Source organism: Motacilla alba, chromosome 8, assembly GCF_015832195.1.
Source record: "Motacilla alba alba isolate MOTALB_02 chromosome 8, Motacilla_alba_V1.0_pri, whole genome shotgun sequence".
In the NCBI taxonomy this organism is placed as follows: Eukaryota; Metazoa; Chordata; class Aves; order Passeriformes; family Motacillidae; genus Motacilla; species Motacilla alba.
The window spans coordinates 27,590,363-27,608,198 of NC_052023.1; the positions used below are offsets into that span (position 1 = coordinate 27,590,363).

Here is a 17,836-nt window from a genome sequence, read left to right on the forward strand (position 1 = left end):
AGGTAGTTAATGCAGATCTCATTAAGCAACTCCTACTCAGCCAGAGGTGAAGAGTAATGTCTGTCTGTGTTCCTCACAGGCAGCTGATTGCTATCCTCCTTCTATAATTATTTCATTGCCTGGGGCAAACGGAGCCATTTGATGTTTTCCAAACTGCAGAATAGTTTGGCTCCTTCTAGAGAAATCTCACTTGTGAAGTTGAAGTGTCACTGACTGTCAGCAGATCAGGAAATTAGTTTGTGACAGAAAAAATGTGGTTTTACAGAGCAAAGACGCCAGATCTGGCCTTGAGACCATGAAGGGGATTTTCCTTCTTCTGTGGCCTTTAGCAAAAAAACTTTTGAGTAGAACAGGATCTTTTGGGGGAGGGCTGAAGCAGCTACACACCAAGCTGCAGACAAGATTTCCAGCACTCTGCAAATTGGACTGGAAATGCTCAAAGTGCTCCTGGGGTTGTGAGCAGATGGAGCTACAGTTGGTGAGAGCCCTTGCAGGTGGAAGGGGGAGTGTGGCCCCTCTCCTGCTGTCACCTGTGGGCACCTGCAGGATGGAAATACCTTACTGCAATCAGCAGTGGCTGTTGTGAAAGGGACCCAGAACAAAGCAGTGCCCAGCTGGAGTTACCTTGTCTCTCACGCCTTGCTCTGAGTCATGCTGTGCTCAGTGTGGAGCATGCTAAGCAGGTTTGGAAAGAATAATTAATTTTCCCCCCCTTTATTTTTCCACATCAACAAAATCATAGTCTTTCTGCAAATTAAATTAAAAAAATAACTTGTGGCTTTCATATCCTTGTTTTTGAAAATTGTGTTTGTTTTGAATGAAAAGTTCAGCTCGAACAGAATGCAGAAGATAAGGTGAAAGCTCCATGTTAAGGCAGGCATAAAATTCTGTGCTGTCCAGGACACAGCTACATGCACCATGCAATGCTGTATTTAGGAAAAAGGAATCTGGTTTTGGAGGGGTGTAATGAAACATGAACAACTTGCCAGATTCTGTGTTAGGACCCTGTGGTACAGTTGGAAAACTGTGGGAAGAAATCTGAAGTGATGCCTTTATTTCATAAGAGAACGATTTTTCATGCATTGTTTCTGCTGTCATATGGACTGCAAAGTTGTAGGAGTACAGAGCAGGGAGGGGGGTTGTCCTGTAGTCCTCACAGCTGTCCTGTGTCCTGTTTTATTGTCAGCTCCTGACAGTTGGATTTATAATTGTATGCCTGGAAAATCTCATTCCGTGTCCAACAGGTGGAAGCACCCTTCCCCAAATTCCTCCATGGCTCTTGGGAGCCACGTCAATCAGAGAAAGGGGGGAGGGAGTCTGGGGGCTCTCGGCTGCAGGAGCCAGCTGCCCCTTTCTAATTTTAGAAGGGGTGTGCAAGATCAGTGTGGAGTGGAAAACTTTCCAAACCTCTTTCTTAAAGCTGCAATAAGCGAGTGAGTGAAAGATGAGAATGTGGCTCTTTGCTTTTCCCTTAGTGAGTGTCTCCATGCAGCCCCTGCAGCGCCGGGGCAGCGCTCGCTGCTGTTCCCTGCCTTGCTCTGCCCTGTAGGGAGCTCGTCCAGCTGCAGTGTTCCACTCCTCCTGTCCTCTCACCTGGGGCTGTGTGCAGGTAAAAGCTTCCTTTATATTTCTGAATTTCACAAGGGGACTGCGTTTTCCACAAGAAAAACAAGAAATCTTTCTCTTTTTCTTTCTCTCCTCGTGTCGGGTGTTTGCCCATCAGAGCTTTCCACTTCCCTGCAAGGGCATCTTTGGAAGTGAAAAAGATTCACTTTCAAACCAGTTAGGTTCCAGAGGAGCAAAACCCAAATACAAACAGTGCCTTTTAATTTCATGTAAACCAAATGATTTCCGTGTTTGAGAAAATCCTAATGTGATGCCTAGTTTGCCTGGAGATGAGAAGGAGGAGCGTGAAACTAGACTAACTGCTCCCAAGCAGAAAAGAGAAACTATGTTTAAAAGCATAATTAAAGAGGCAGTACATTACGAAAGTGCTGAATAATTTAAATAGGCTGCCAGTCCAGCAATATTAAGCAGTAAATTTAAGCAAACACTATGTGATGATGGAGAATGTAATAATTTCATTTGCCCTAGTCTGCAATCAGGGCTCCCATACATTGCAGTAATATTGTTTTCATTGACTGAAATTGCCATTATTATTATTACTTGCAGTCTCCTGCATTTGGGAGCAGCAAGTTTGCTCTTTGAGGATTCAGGAGGGAATTTGGCATTACTTACCACTCTTTCCCACTGGACCTATGCTCGTCTTTCCATGTTGAGGCATTTTTTTCTCCTCATCTGGCAAAATAAAAATAATTGTAAAATAAAAATAAATTTTAGAAGTGCCCAAGGAGCACTTTGACCATTTCTAGTCCAATTTGGAATTGAAAATTATTTCCAAAGGTTTAACCACTGACATCTCAAGCTTACTTCTTCTTTCAAAGGAGGTATGCTTATGCAGGAAAATGTACTCTGTAATTAGTTTGTATATGCAAAAGACCCAAATTAAGGTTAAATGAGTATCCTGTAATTGTGATGTGATTAAATTCTGCATTGCCTAAACTTCATAGCTGTAATCTCTCAGTAGTTAGGGTGTTTTCCTCTGATGTTCCCATACTGGAATAACTTAGAAGCAAAATGACGACCATTTACTAGAGGAGCGGCTAGGTACAAATAGGTTCATCCTTTCTAGTGAAGTAAAAAAAAAAAAAAAAGTAGCTCAGGTAGTTACCATGATCCTTTTGTGTTTGGGGTAGATAACTCTCCACCCCCGTGCTCCCCCAAGAAATTTGGCACCAAACAATCACACTAATGACTGAAAACCAGACTGGGGAAGTTGTAGACAGGCCCTGAAGGGAACATTCCCAAAATAACTGTAGGAAGAAATTCTTTTTTCCTATTCTAATAACTTTCCTTCTTCAGTGGAAATAATTTTGCTATAGCTGGATAAGATCTTAGACCTATTTTTGAAGTGTGGGTGGTTTTAATGCATCTTTGGGGTGGAATCTATGCATTAGAAGTCAGTATACTAACAAATTCTTAATTCGTGTTTATAGTGAGTGATAAAAGTGAAATGAAGCCCATGGAACTCAGTCATGTCTCTGAAGTTCTGTGCAAATGTTTATTTAAATTTAAATTTGGGAGAGTGTACTTGGAGACTCTTTCATTTGCAAAAAAAAAAAAAAAAAAAAAAAAAAAAAAAAGGAATTCTTTTTCTAAAGATGACGGCTATGAACACAAATGACTAAAAAGCGGTGCCCTAGTTTTGGCTGGAGCCGCTTCAGGAATGCCAACATCAGCGCTGGGTTTAATTAGCGCTGCCGAGTCCTGGCCTTGCACCAACACCCAGGGCTCTGCACAAGAAACGCAAGGGGACTGACGCGGCAGGCCAAGCCTGTAGAACCGTGAGGGGAAAAAGAAAAGCTCCGAGGGGAATCCTGGACAACGAGGCTCTCCCGCGGCTGAGGGAGGGCAGGGCGGCCGCGCCGCACCCAAGATGGCGGCGGGCGCTGAGGGGGCCCCGCGGGCCGGCGCCATGCCGGGAAGGTCGGCGGCGGGCCGGTTCTCGCGAGAGTTCCCGATGCGCCGCCGCCGCCGCCGCCGCTCCGTGTCAGTTGCGGGCCGGTAATGGCGGCGCTGAGCGGCCGCTGACAGGCCGCGCACCGGGCTCGGGCCGCCCTCCCTCCGCCCGCCCTCCGCGGCATGTGCCGCGACCTGCCGCCGGCGCAGCGGGCGTCCACCAGGTGAGGAGGCGGCGGGAGCGGCCCGCGCCGCCGCCCCAGGCCGCGCTCGGCCGGCGGTGCCGCCCCGCCGGGGCGTCGGGCGAGGTGGGGCCGGGGCGGGCCCGGCCCGAGGAGCTGCCGGCTGTCACTTGGCTCGGCCGCTCCGCCCGGCTCCGGCGTCTCCGCGGCATCCGCTTCACCCGTTAAGTCTCTTTCTTTTCCTAGTTTTAATTTGTTTTCCGCTGCTTGTCGTGCCGGGGGGTGGCGGGTGGACGGAGAGGGTTGGGGTGCTCCGTTTCGCTGTTGTCTTTTCGCGTTGCGGGGGAAACAGAAACACAGCCCGGCGTGGCCCCGCTGCCCTCGGAGCCGCCCCGAGCACCGGGACGGCGCTTTTAAAGTTTAAATGTGCGCTTTGCTGGATGTGTGCCTGTGCTGTGCCAGGGCGTCCTGCCCCGGCATTGCGGCATGGCTCGGTGTCTGCCCGCTCAAAGTCCTGACATCCCCGGCAGCATCTGCCCCGAGCGCTCCCTGACTTCATCGCTGCCATTCTCTGTGCCTGCTGGAGGCATAAAGGCTTCTGTTCGGGTATGTCCCTGGGATGGTTTGCTGGTTTTTGGGTTTTTTCCTGCGGGTGCAGTTTCGTGTGGTATATTGCCTGCTGTCGGTGTAGGTTTTGTGGAATAGTTAGGGTGGTCAGGCGCTGGAATAGGTTGCCCAGGGAGGTGGTGGAGTTACCATCCTCAGAGGTGTTTAGGATGTTTGATGATCTTAAAGGTGTCTTCCAACCTTGTCGATTTTCTGATTCTCTGATTGTTTCTGTCTCTGGGTGTAGGCTGTAGCTCAGCAGCTGAGCATCTCCTGGCACATTGTGTAAGCTTGCAGGTAGAGGTTTGTCTGTCAAATAGCTTCATTGTGTGGATGAACAATCCACTGTCTTGAAACTGAAAATTCAACACTTGACTGGTCGGTTCTGGGGGGAGAGGGGGTTTGTCATCTTAAGGTACTTCAATTGTTCTACTGATTTGAAAACTCAAAGTACAGTGACCAAAAATGTTTGTGGGACAAACGTGTGGAGCTGTAAGTGTGCTTCACTGCATTGCATGAAAGTTCTCAGCGTTCTGTCGGGCTGTCTGCACCGACGGGCTAAGTTTTGCCGTCTCTTTGCTATAGTTCTGGTTGCTGCAACAGTTTCATTAGGTAATGCTTGAGATAATTAGATACAACTGAGGGTGTGGCCAGGTGAACACTGTAAACTGTCGAAGGCTTCGGTTTCTGTGAGCGGCGCTACTTTAAACAGAAGGTATCCGGCGCCCACTAAGCAGAGCAACGTAATTTATGGAGTAATGGCACATTTCTGCAAGGGGCCAGGGTACCGTGGAAATCACCTGCATCCAAAGGAGTGTGGGCAGCATCTTGAGAGAGGTGATTGTGCCTCTCTGCTCCTCTCTCGTGAGCCCTCACCTGGGGTGCTGTGTACAGTTCGGGTGTCCCTGGCGTAGAGAGGACATGGAGCTGTTGGAGCAGGTCCAGAGGAGGCCACAAGGTTGGTAAGAGAACTGGAGCACCTCTCCTGTGAAGACAGGCTGAGAACGTTGGGGCTGTTCAGAGAAGATTGCGTGGAGACCTCACAGCACCTTCAGTATCTGAAGGGACCTACAAGGAATCCAGAGAGGGACTCTTTGTTGGGAACTATAGAGTAGGACAAGAGGGAATGGCTTCAACTCAGAGACTGGGTCCTGGGAAGAAATTCTTCCCTGTGAGAGTGGTGAGGCTCTGGCACAGAGCTCACAGAGCTGTGGCTGCCCCTTCTCTGGAAATGTTCAGGACTGGATTGGATGGGGCTTGGAGCATCTTGGGGTAGTGGAAGGTGTCCATGGCCAGGAGTTGGAACTAAATGATCTTTAAAGTCCCTTCCATCCCAAACCACTGTAGGATTCTGTGTTGCTGATTGGCATGGATCGTCTTGCAGGCTGCCTAGGCTGGGTGTGGTGGTGACTGAGAGAAAGTGATTTTAAAATTATGAACGTCTTGTTTGCGTGGGTTTGTTTTACTAAGCTTTGGTGCATAGCTCAGGTTTGAACATGGTACTGATAAACCAGTCCCAACGGGGATCGTGTCTTTTATGTCTTGAAATAACTTTATTGGCAATTTCTGTCACCGTGGCAAAAGCATCCCTTAAATGAATGGGAATCTAGTCTTGGAGTTGCTGCATCTGTACTGAAGGTTTTGTTGACTTGGATGCGATGAGCTTTGTGTCTCCTTTCACCCCTCTACCAGACATAGAGCTGCTTTCTGCTGAAAAGGTTTCCTTGTATCAAGCAGACTTGTGCATAAAGTCATTAATGGGTTTAGTCCCGCTGACTCTAGAGTGCTCAGACGAGGCTGCAGTGCTGTTATTAATGTGTTTGCAGTTAGGTTTGAAATCAGGAGTGTCAGTGCACGCAGCACTGGATGGATTCTGTGTTACCATCTCTGGGAGGTGAGTGAAGCTGCACAACATGGCGTGAATGGTGTGATGTGCTGCTGCTGCTTCTTTCCTCCCACTTTGACTGTCCTGGCAGCAACCTGATAAACTGAAACAAGAATCACCATAAAAGAAAAATTATTAATTTACTGCCAGGTTAGTGAGTTGAACTGGCTTGTGATGCAGTCAGGTGAGCATTGCATCTATGACAGAGTGACATGATTGCTGGAGAAGGTAGCAAGGAATATTTGGATCTCATCACCGTGGAGCTGCTAAATCTGCTCAACTCCACCTTGAAAACTTACATCAGAGAGACACCTTTTTATCAGTACAGCAGAACTGTTTAACTCTGCTGTTGATGCACTTAAACTAATTCATGCTATTCAAATCAATATGAGTGTTAATATGAGATCAGGAGTAGTGATACAGTAATGATAACAGAAGGACTTTGGTAGCTGAGTGCAGAAAGAAAACTTTCCCAGTGCAGTCAATATATTAGGCATGTGGCTGGATTACACCAGAAGTGTAAAATTTATCCATAGATGTAAGTGCTTGGAAGATAGATGTGTATCATTGTGCTAATGATATAATAGGCTTTAATGGACTGCTCCATTGAGAATAAAATTACTTGTATGCCTAAGTCTGAAACCTTTGTCAATATGCTAGAGAAAGAATAGAGCAAATAAATGAACTAATCAATTATACCAGGTCAATTGAAACTTAGTGAATGCTAACAGAAATTCTGGCTGGTTTAGCTTCCTAAGAGCACTTCTCACTGATGGCAGAATTTCTCACTGAGTCACATCCATGGCAATGCACCAGGTGGAGTTCTCAAACAGAAACAGAAAAACGTTTAAAGGTATGGTGTTATTTAAATATGAGAAAATATCTTATTGCTACATTTAGCTAGATCAAGAAAAAGTCTTTTAGCAGAGTCCTGGTATCTGCCTTTGTAATGCCGGGTCAGAAACAGAACTGGGGTCACTGCTCAGCTTGTGTGTGAGGTTTTTGTGTTTGGGGTGTTTTGACACCTTGTGTTGCTATTGAGACAGTATTTAGATGCTCCTTCTGAATGCAATTCTGAGCAGAGGCATCAAAGGTGAGAAAGTGGCATTTGGAACATTTTCCATGAAGTTTTCATGCACTTTACTCTGCTTTGAAAGACAATAGCAATCATCCTGCAGTTGACACAGCTGCAGGTGAAGTTACTTCTGTGCTCAGGGTTCTGTTGACACATTGAGAGCTGCTGTCCTTCTCAAAATTGACAGGTCTGATTCTTGTACCTGGCTGAGACCATTGCCTGTAGGTTCTAAGAAGGCTCCTTCGCAGTGGAGAGTTCCTTGTGGGATGAGACAGAACCTGAAGAATTTGAGCATATTCTGCTGAATGGATTTATTATGGGCTGCAAGAATTGAAATCTTCTAATGTGCAGTTTGTGGTAACTGGAGGTGGAACGAGTGAACAAAGTCTTGTTTTGAAGGCTGAGGAAAGAAAATGCAGGAGTACTTTATTGGTTCTAGGAACTGGGGTATTTTCTTCTCTGTCATCAATGCTAAGATCTTTGAAGTCAAAGAAAATACAGAACTTGTGAATGGATAGGCAAAGCCTTGTGTGCATCTCCTTAATAAATGGATGCATTCTCTGTGCCTTTGTACTCTGATTTCTTCATGAACAATGAATCAAGTTGCACTAGCTGTCACAACATTCATTTCAATAGATTTCCTCAGAGTACCTCCTGGCACGTGATGCAGAGAGGAAGACATTCAATTTCAGTAGAACCACTAGTCCTTTTTTAGGGCCAGTTTTATTTTTTTATCACTTCTCCATCACTTGTGGTGAAGCAGAGACACTTTTGCAAGTTGCCATGTCTTTTCATAGCAAAAGAATGTGGTAAATGTCCATTCTCAGCGTACAGTTGGAAAGAATCAGATCCAGAAATGTTTCATTTATAGAGAAACCTTCACTATAGTTTGGATGCAAATTTAGTAGCTGACTGGTGCCAGTGATTTAATCGTAGAACTCAGGAAACATATTTGTATTTTCCACAGGGATTTTTTGACATTTGATGGATGTGTGTTTATATCATTTATCTTCCTGGTTAAAAGCTAGAGGTAGTGACACATGCTTTGAAATTTTTAATCTGCAAGTGTGTGGTGTATCTTGATTGCTCTTTTTTTTTACTGCCTTAGTATCCTTAAAGTTTTCTTGCTATCTAGCTTAAGACAGATGAAATTTTATTTAATTTCTTTTACTTATGATGCTTTTGTTTTCTTTTAATTATTTTCCAAAGTAATGATATTTGGAATGTGAGTTCTTCTGGTATATATCCTGCTTTTATTACAAGACAAAATACTGAATATTATCTAAAATTAGATCACTCAGAGCAGCTAACATTCACGAGATCCTTGGCCATTGCTACTGTTCAACTCCTTTACATTTCCTTTGAACTCTTATTGCATAAATGAGCATTGGAAGAAGGTGGAGGGAGGACCTGCCTCATTGTGCAGTGTCAGCTGTAGATTCTGGAGATGTGGAGCTTTTTGGACAAACGCGTCATGCGTTTGTTTGTTGTGCTGGAGTTTGTCCTCAGCCCTGAGGAAGGTCAGAACATGGCCTGCATCTGATGGTGTCGAAAGGCAAAGTTTGCTCAAAATGTGCTCCGGCCAGAGAAAGAATATGTCGCTCTTGTATCAAGAAACATTTTAAAAGCCCATATACATAACCAAAACAAGTCTTAGAACAATGTATTATGGATATTTTTAACTCTCATTTGAGTGAGATAATGCTTTATGGTAAGGACTTAGATTCCAGAAAAACAAGTTGGTTAACTTTTTTTTTATTTCAGACTCAAGCATATCATAATAAAGTGTATTTTGTGGTATTTGAGAAGACATAGAAAGTGTTTCTGGCATCTTTAAATAGAATTTCCATCACTTTCAGTGGACTGGCTCAGCAAAACAATTTGTTCGACTGGGTCTGCCTGTGCCTGTCCACCTTTGTCTGTTCCTGCCAGCAGTGCAGAGCTTTAGCTGCACAGACAGGAGCTCCAGGGAGTCTTTTAAGATTCAAAAGTCACCTTTGTACTTATACATGGAAACTTAAAATGTTTTTGCAAACAGGAAAAAACAATTATTTGTGTCTGTGTCCATTTCCTCCACAGACAAGTGTGCACTTTGTGGGGTGTGGGTGCCGTGGGACACACTGGCCAGGGTGCCCTTGAGCTCCCGTGCTATCTGCCCTGGGAATAAGAAGATGAATGGTTCTTGTTTTGCCCAGTCCCACTGTTCTCCTCAAGGCAAAGGCAAGAGCAGCTTCACACATTTGCTCCTGGGGAGCAGCAGGCAGGACAGGACTGAGACTGATCCTGCTGTTCACCAGTGTTTCCGTCCCTTCTCGTTCTGCTTGCATGGAGGGTGTTGCTTACAGTATGACATAGGTAAAACTAATAAAGCAAAGAAACCAGGCAGAATTCTTTTAGCCTGTACCAGACTCACTTTGCTTTGCCGCATGAGCCCTTTGACTTTCTGCCTGAATAAGGCAAAGAGACACCAAAAGATGGCTTCTTTTATTGGCAGCGGTGCATTATTTTTGCTGAAACTGCATGAAATGTTGTCCTTGTGCACTGTGTACCCAGTTTGTAGCAAAATCTGCCACTATGTGGATAAAACGTTTGAGACTATCCCATAGAAGTCAATGTTAATAACTTGTTTCATTCCATACTCTTAGCAAACTTTCATATTTTCTTTTGTGGTATCCCTTTCATTTAGTATCCCTTGTGCTTTTGTAAGAAACAAAGTCTTGAGGAATACTGTTCGCTGTGCATACTTGGGTTTTTTTCCCCCATAACCACGAAATGTTAGTGAAAACAGCAGTGGGTGATCTGTTGCTCACATTGTCTTCCTTCTCTGAACCTGCACAATTCAGTTTCCTCTCCCATTTCCTTGTTCCAGTGCCATGACTTCTGAGTTTCCTCTTTCCTTTTCTTACCAAGTCTGTGCTACTAAGAAAAAAAAAAACCTTACCAGGGATCTTTGAAAAACTTCACAATTGGACCAATACACAAATGTCTTTTCTTCCTTTTTGCTGCTCTCTATGCTAGTTCTTTAGAAGTTCATTGCATTTCTCTCACCTTCCTAGCTTTCTCATCCTCTTCCACTTTATATCCTGCTTCTCTCACAATTTTCTTTCTCCTTTTCCCAGGCTTGTTTTTAATCTCGTCACATTTTTTTGTATCTTTGCTAAGCATATTCTGCTTTCATATCTCCCTCTCTTTTTTTAAATGCTCTGCTCCTAACTGTGTTGACCCCTTGATCTGCTGTCTGTTGTACCTTTCAGTGCCATCCTTGGTCTGTTTAGTATAAAATGTGTGGATTTCTCGTGCTCCTTTTTTACATGGCCGTGGTTTTCTCTCTGTTTCCATTTCCTCCTTTCTCGTGCTTTCTAATGCATTTTCTGATCTGTCAGTTCTCTTCAGTGTCTTCTTGTAGGAACAGTGTTTGTAGAAGAGAGCGGTTGTCAGGTCCTGTATCCATCCCCCCATCCAGTTTCTTCCAGGAGTTTGGAGTATAATGTTTGTTTCCTGTTGTGTTTCCTCCTGGCTCCTCATCTGTAGCAGTTCTGCTGTGCCTTCTCTTGAGCACTTTTTTTTTTGAACATGTGAATAAAGAATGAGATGAGCACTTGATGTGGGATTGAAACATCAGAACACAATGGTGTTTGTATCTTAATCCCTCACCCGAGGAGGGGCTTGGCAAGCCAGCCTTGAATGGACCTGGGTGGCATGTCTGTGTCTCCCAGGGAGCAATCCAGTAACAGTCAGATTAGTTCTGTTGATTTTGCAGTCTTCCACCTTTTTTCCAACAATCTTAAGATTCTCAAAGCCTTATCCAGCCTGCAGATAACCTTGTGCCATCAGTGCTGTCTCCTCAGAAGTTCTTTGGCTTTTCATCTTTTGAGCTCATTCTTTTTGTTTAAGGTCAGTATTAGATAGAGATGGATCATTTAGTTTGGCAGAATGAGATCTCTTTGAAGCAATCATTTCAGAATGATTTTAGTTTTTATGTATTTTATCTAAAAGTTATTCATGGGACTTCGAGACAACTTTTGTATTGATGGAAAATTTATTTGAAAATAATATAAATTTCCTTTCCTTCATATATTTTTTTGCGTAGTGTTATTCTCTGATCAATATTCATTTCAATGTATTTTAGTGTTTAACTGGTCCATTACCCTGCATGCAAGTCCTATAAACAGACATGGTAACTGTCTGGATTTATTTCTTTTTTATTCCCCATCCCTTTTTCTACTCTTGGCAACATTAAAGAATCTTCTCTGTCTGGTTGAACTTTATGCAGAGGCGGGGTATTGAATTGTACAAGTATTTGGGTTTTTTTTAATGGAGTGCTGCTTATCCATGTCAGTTGTAGCAATAGAGAGAAGTTATTTTAGAAATACATAGGAATTCAAAGGTTTATGGGAATCAGCATAATTTATTTGTATGTAGGTTTTGAAAAGCTCATGAATTTCTCCCACCCTTCCAAAGGATTGGGAGAAGGACACCTAAACCCCAAACCCTCAGAGTTATGATTACATCAGGACTGAAAACTCCTGCAGTGTTGCCTTCCTGAAACTGTAGACAGCTCCAGAGTGCTGGGCTCTGACGTGGCTTTTTTTCAACCAGCAGCAGCCTGTGTTAAACAAAACTGCTCAGTGAATCCCGGGCTGCTCTGAAGCCAGGGAGGGTCCAACTTTACACTTGGAGCTGGTACTGCACGTGTGCCTTAGGATAAGTGCAGCAAGATGCTTTCTGATTTCTTCCCGGCTTGGAGGAGAGATTGAATGGCCTTGTACTGAGGGGCACTAGAGACTTGTGAAGGAGTTGAGGTAGAATTCTTGACCACTGGTGATCATCAGCACACACCTGTGGGAATAACTCCGTGTCTGTTGCGCTGTGTATAGGGTGCACTGTATATGGTGTTCTCTAAAGTGTTTCACTGTCTGGATGAGTTCTGTTCAGCTCAGGTAGAGGACTGGCAGTTTTTATTGTCAGGATGAAAGCTATTAACAAGCAATTTCAGATTGTTTAATCTGGTACTTTTCATATAGGTACCTAGAGTGTGTTACAATTCTACATTTGCAGGGCATCCTAAAATAAACTATATATATATTTGTGCTTGTAAAATAAAAAGAACAATTATAGTCCCTGATTAAGTTTTCTTATCTATACTAATAATTCTAATGATAAGAATAAATCCCAAGCAATTACATGAAGATGGATACTTAATCCTTTAACAGATATTTGCTTGTCCAGAAGTTATGGTATGCTAAATTTACATATTGAGTAGGTTTTGTTACATGAGTGTTTGGGCGAGAAACTGATACTGGTATGATACAGTATTTTCAGCAGTTCTCTATGGAAAATTCCCTCATTTTTATTAATATTTATTTTCTGCATTTCTAGCCCAACAGCTCTTTTCTCCAGTGATGGAGAGGATCAGCTGGATGGATTCCAGCAGGGCAGTGCTGTGATTTACAGCATGGATGGTGTGAGGCACAAAGTGCTGCTCTGCATCAGTGAACTCTTCAGCACCTGTCCTAGAAGCAGAATTTTCCAACTATGCTTGGCTTAAAGCCCATAACTATTGGATAGTTAAAAACTAACACACCCACCCTTCCTTTCTAGAATTTCTCAATTATTGTGTTTCTGTACCTACATATATAAGCTTACACGCCTTTTCCGTACTCTTTCAAACACTTACTTGAACTCATCAGAAAAGTCACAACTGAAGGTCTTTTGGAGACCTGTGTTCTTACTATTGATAGTTTTTCCTGGGGCGTAAGAGCAGGTTTTTGGGATAACTTACTGCTATAAATACAGGATATATGACTGAATGTGAGACCAAACTTTACTGCTGGTCAGTGTGAGTATCCTTAAAACCATATATGATAAAAATCCTTGTCACAAAATATATGGGCAAAAATCTGTCTCAGTAAGTAGTAGATAGTGTTAATTTTGGCCTGCTTTTACCAGAAGATTGTTATATTTTATTGCTTTTTTATGTGGCACACAATGTAGAGAAGTAAGAGCAAAAGAATTTTTCAGTACTTAAAAAATAAGGAAAATTGCATCTGGGAGTTCATTAAAGAAGAGAGAGGAAAATGTGCTTTGATGACTTCTTCAGAGGTCTAGAACTTCCTGTTGGAATTCTGTGGTCACCTGATTGTTTCTTTCCATAACAGAAGTGTTGTCAGTGTGTTATGAAGACAGCTCAGTACGCATGTGCTGGGTTCTTTTTTTGTTGTTTGGGGGTTTTTTTGTTCCCTTTTCTCCTTTACAAAAACTGCTTTGGTGATAGTGGCTGGGAGTTCACTCTAATTTTAGATTCGCTTTGAGTCTTAACTTCAAAGTTCACAGGAAAACAACGGTGGCACCATCCTTGTCTTTTTTTTCCTGGCTGTGGTGTCCTGCCATGCAGTTCTGCTGTGCCTTTTCCTTTTGCAGAGTTGGTGGCGCATTCATTCTGTCTCTGGTGGAGTTGGGTATTTTCCCCAAGCATGTAAAGCTTCAAGCCATGTGTGCTGTCTCTGTTAGGCCTGTGTGTGCAGTACTCCAGTGTGGACTTCTTCAGACTTGCTGCAGTACCTGTTACTCTGATCTAAATTGCATCGACCTCTGGGCCTCCTTTTATCAAGTTAATGTTTCTTGATGACACAGAACAAAATCAAACCCTTCTTTATCCATGGAATTACATCGTTTCTGCAGGAAGCTGTGACCACATCTGTGATTTCATGCTGGTTATCTGACCTTGTTCATGATGAAGGTTTGAAGTCATCAGATGAGGTAGACATTCATCATAATGATCAAGGTTATGTTCTCTTCAGACCAAGACGGATTTGCTTTTACTTTGTACCTCTTTGATTCTTACAGGACTCTTTTTTTTTTCTTTTTTAGCTAAGTTGACACGATGTGGAGCAGCAAGTCTAATGAGGTGCCTCTACAAAATCCAAGGCATAACCAAAGCAAGGATTCTACCAGAGGTAAGGGTTTTCTCTGTTCTGCTGCCTTGTTTTGGGATATATTTTGTCATGAGTTGTTTGAAACTTTGGGGAATTGTTCCAGAAAGCATTCTTGTGCCTCATTTTGGGAGTAAGAGCATGTGTTCTGTGGCTTCCTTTTTGCAGATAGCAGTTTTGTACTCTGATCTCTGGAGTATTTGCTGATCTGCGTTAGCAGTTGCCAGCCTGGGATATGGTTGCCAAGATGGCACAGAGACAGATTTTTAGTAAGTGCTGTAGAAGAGGAGCAGTGCAGGAGCAGAAATTGGGAACTGTTGGCTCTTGAAGGAAGTGACCAAGAGCCTCTGACAGTTGCTCAGTTCCAGAGTGGTGAAGACACTTGAACAGCAGCTGTGCATCTCTGCTAGGATGACTTTTACAGCACTTTTGTCTCCCTTAGCTGGAGAAATCATTTAGCTTTTTACTGTTATGATTACTCTAATTTAGGAAAGGAGAGGGCAGAAAAATTTAAAAATGACAGTACTTTCCTGAAAATATCTTCCCTGAAAGGAAGAAAAGGTCTCATCTGTAGAGCAACTGAGTCGCGTGCTAAGCCTGTGGTTCAAGATTGATCATATGATCTCCAGTGTGACAAAACTGGGCTCCAGAAGTTGTTTTGAAAGTAGAGAAAGATTATTATTTTATCTGTAAGAGAACATTATTGCTGATTATTTCCTGTGGTGTGGTCAGTTTCCTTTTAAAATTGCCTACTTTTCAAGCTGTGGTGGTCTGTGGACAAGAAGAACCATCTCTAGAAGTCAAAGCAAAGTTGTTTCTTTGCTGCTTCCCTGACCCTCTTCCTTTGTGTTGTTGGATTTTGCCTGAAATTAAATTGGCACTTTTTTTACTATGAGAAAGAGATTATTTCTTTCAGCTCTCTGTTACTACTACTCTCCATGGTTCTAACACATGGATGTTGTGTTTTATAAGCCATTAGATTGTAAGAACCATTAGAAAACAAAAGAGGGGAACTGAGGAAGTAAATATTTATAGAGGAAAACACTACTACATCCTCCTGAGCTCAATTGCTTATAGAGTAGGTGCTGTCTGTTTGGATTAAAAGGCTTGGGTTAGTACCTCCTGCTTGTTCACAAACGTTATTTCTGTTTTGTTTGTAGGGTGTACAGTTCAGAAAGATTACTGTTCATAATTCTGCCGTTCAGAGCTTGGGTTTTGAGTAGAGTCTTTCAGTGACCATGTATTCATGCTTAGTTTACTGAAGAAGAAAATGGAAGGGGGAAAAAAAGGTAGTTAAACAGTAGTATAATAGAAAAATATTAAGTATTTATGTTGGGGTAGATAACCAGCTTCATTTTATCTTCTAAACATCTTCTGTTATATGTGGTGGATTTGATTTCAGGTGTCATCATGCATTCAGCCTAACTTAGTAGACTCATAATATGTTGCATTAAATACTTTATAGCTTTGCTGAGATGAGCCTTGACTGATAACAGTCTTTCATAGAGGAGACTTACAGGCGGGAACTGTGTTGTGAAAAGAACTTGATTAGCAATTGCATGAAAATTGTTTTGATCAACATTTTATTTCATTGTTTTTCATGTACTAATGAGAAATTAATTTCTTTGTTTCTGCCCTGGAAGATCTGACTGCAGCATGGACTTCTTTTTCTCAGACTAAGGCTGCTGTAAGTACTTTTTTTTTTTTACTTTCTTTTTTGTTCCTTTGGGATTGTTTGGTTTGGTTTTTTTTACTCATTTTCAAATCAGTTAGTGGCTACAAAAGCTTTAACCAAAGTAGTATTATTATTTTACTCAGTGACTGTCTCTTCAACAAGTTGTGAATAGCACAAAGCCGTTGGAGTACGTGAATGGTGAACATTTTTTTGTCTTGGAAAAAGTTTTCTGCACACAAGAAGAAGAAGCTTTTGCCACAGCAAGCTTAATACCTTTTTATTTAACAAAGTGGTGATGTCACATTTTTCTGAAAACTTGGAAAAAATACCTCTCCCCTGCTTATTCAAACCAGCCAGAAACTGGGCTAACACCAGTGTATTTAATAATTTTCCATTCTGAGCATTGCAGTTGCTGTATTTCTGTGGGAATTAACTTAAGTGCAGAAGATGCTGTAGTTGTTTCTAAAACCTGGCTTCAGTGAGGCCAAGCAGTTTGGGTTTGCACGGAATTCAGCTCTTTTCCATAGCCTTGTCCCTCTTTTTTCTCAGTAGCTGAGCATCAGTGTGGGGTTTTACACGTGGACTTTGTATCATGCTCCATTTATAAGGGAGCATTACAGAATTTTTTCCAAGTGGAATTAATATTTTATTCAGGCCAAGCATTAAGTCTCCGAATGGCATGTTATTAATTTTTTCAAAACAGGCTATTTAAGGGAACAAAACTATGCAACAAAACCTAATTTAGATAATCTTATTAAACAAAACTTAATAGTAGTTTCTGGCCATGAGACCATGCAGTTTTGCAATGTCAGCTTTGTGAAGTTGCTCTTGCCTGCAATTTGATTCGTTGTAAGAAAGGAAAAATTTGTCATGTTCGGGGGAAATAAAAATATAGCTTAAAAATAGAAAACAATGTTCTAATTTGCATTATCTTCCAATTCTAGCTACGTCATATAGAGAACAAATTGGAAATAGCTCCCACCAGCACGGCTGTGTTCGATTCAGTCATGGATGCCAAGAAGCCCTCTGCTAGTGCCAGCAGGAAGAGCAGCAGGAAGGGTATGTATTATTGAGGAGAGAACGTGTAAAGCAGCATAAAGCCACTGCATTCTGGGAAAGCTTGGGTTCTCCCTGCCCCCAGCTTGTCTCCTGCCTGTGGTCTTTATTCCTGAAACTCTAATTGCCCAGAAGAAGCTGATGTTTCCTTCCCTGAGCTTAGGAAGGAGAGTGTTCTATCCCAGTCTCGTGGTTAGAGGGGGTGACAGGACTTGCCCCACGCTGTGAGTGAGCAGTGATATCCCACTCTGACAAGAAATTTGCTAAATCTGGTGCTTCTGTTCTCTGACTGAAGGAGAGCATTTCCTTATAGGAAATAAGTCCTCATTTTATATACTAGGAGCATTCTGGTAGCGTGCTACTGAAGAGCAGACAGATCGACCTCTAGTGGCAGCACTGCCAACTTTACAGATTTAATTACTTGTAATTAATCTTCAAGCATTATTATCTCTCTTTAAGTATGGTCATTGTTTCAAGCACTTACTGCCTTGCTGCTAGTTGTGAAAACAGCTTGTTGAAAAAGAGAGCTGCTCAAACCCAAGAAAGACTATGTCAATGATTCAGCCCCAGGAGCTTTCTCTTTCTGCAGAGATAGATACATAGAGCATTCTTTGTTTTCTGCTTCAGGTTCCCGCTCCTCCAGCCAAAATAAATCAAGCAAGGAGAAGTCCTCACGCAGCCCTCTTCGAGCGACCACTCTGGAAAGCAATGTGAAAAAATGCAGTCGTGTGGAATTTCGTGAGCCATTGGCTTCATACAGGTTAGTGCTGGGACAGCTGACTACTGAAGAAAAACATGCTAAGATTAGATTTAAGCTAACAGTGGTGTTTTTGACACCTCCTCAAAAATTGGTTTGCTTCCTCCCATCACCTACTCACATGACAGCATGTAAATAGTAAATATTGC

General features: G+C 42.6%; 1 protein-coding gene across 7 annotated transcripts in view; it reads left to right on the forward strand.

Annotated features, from left to right (window-relative positions):
- The first annotated feature begins 3,567 nt into the window (after positions 1–3,567).
- The window catches only part of CEP350 (centrosomal protein 350), a 71,318-nt gene continuing 57,049 nt past the window's right edge, over positions 3,568–17,836 (forward strand). For 4 of the 7 annotated variants that reach the window (XM_038144100.1, XM_038144105.1, XM_038144102.1 and 1 more), the window contains exons 1-5: positions 3,569–3,743; positions 14,138–14,223; positions 15,843–15,886; positions 16,819–16,933; positions 17,558–17,690. In XM_038144100.1, the coding sequence (XP_038000028.1) occupies positions 14,151–14,223; positions 15,843–15,886; positions 16,819–16,933; positions 17,558–17,690 (365 nt within the window). In that variant the 5' untranslated portion in view covers positions 3,569–3,743; positions 14,138–14,150. Of the gene's footprint in view, positions 3,744–3,768; positions 3,925–14,137; positions 14,224–15,842; positions 15,887–16,818; positions 16,934–17,557; positions 17,691–17,836 lie in introns of those variants that run through there. The other 3 variants (XM_038144104.1, XM_038144106.1, XM_038144101.1) reach the window with 3 other exon arrangements.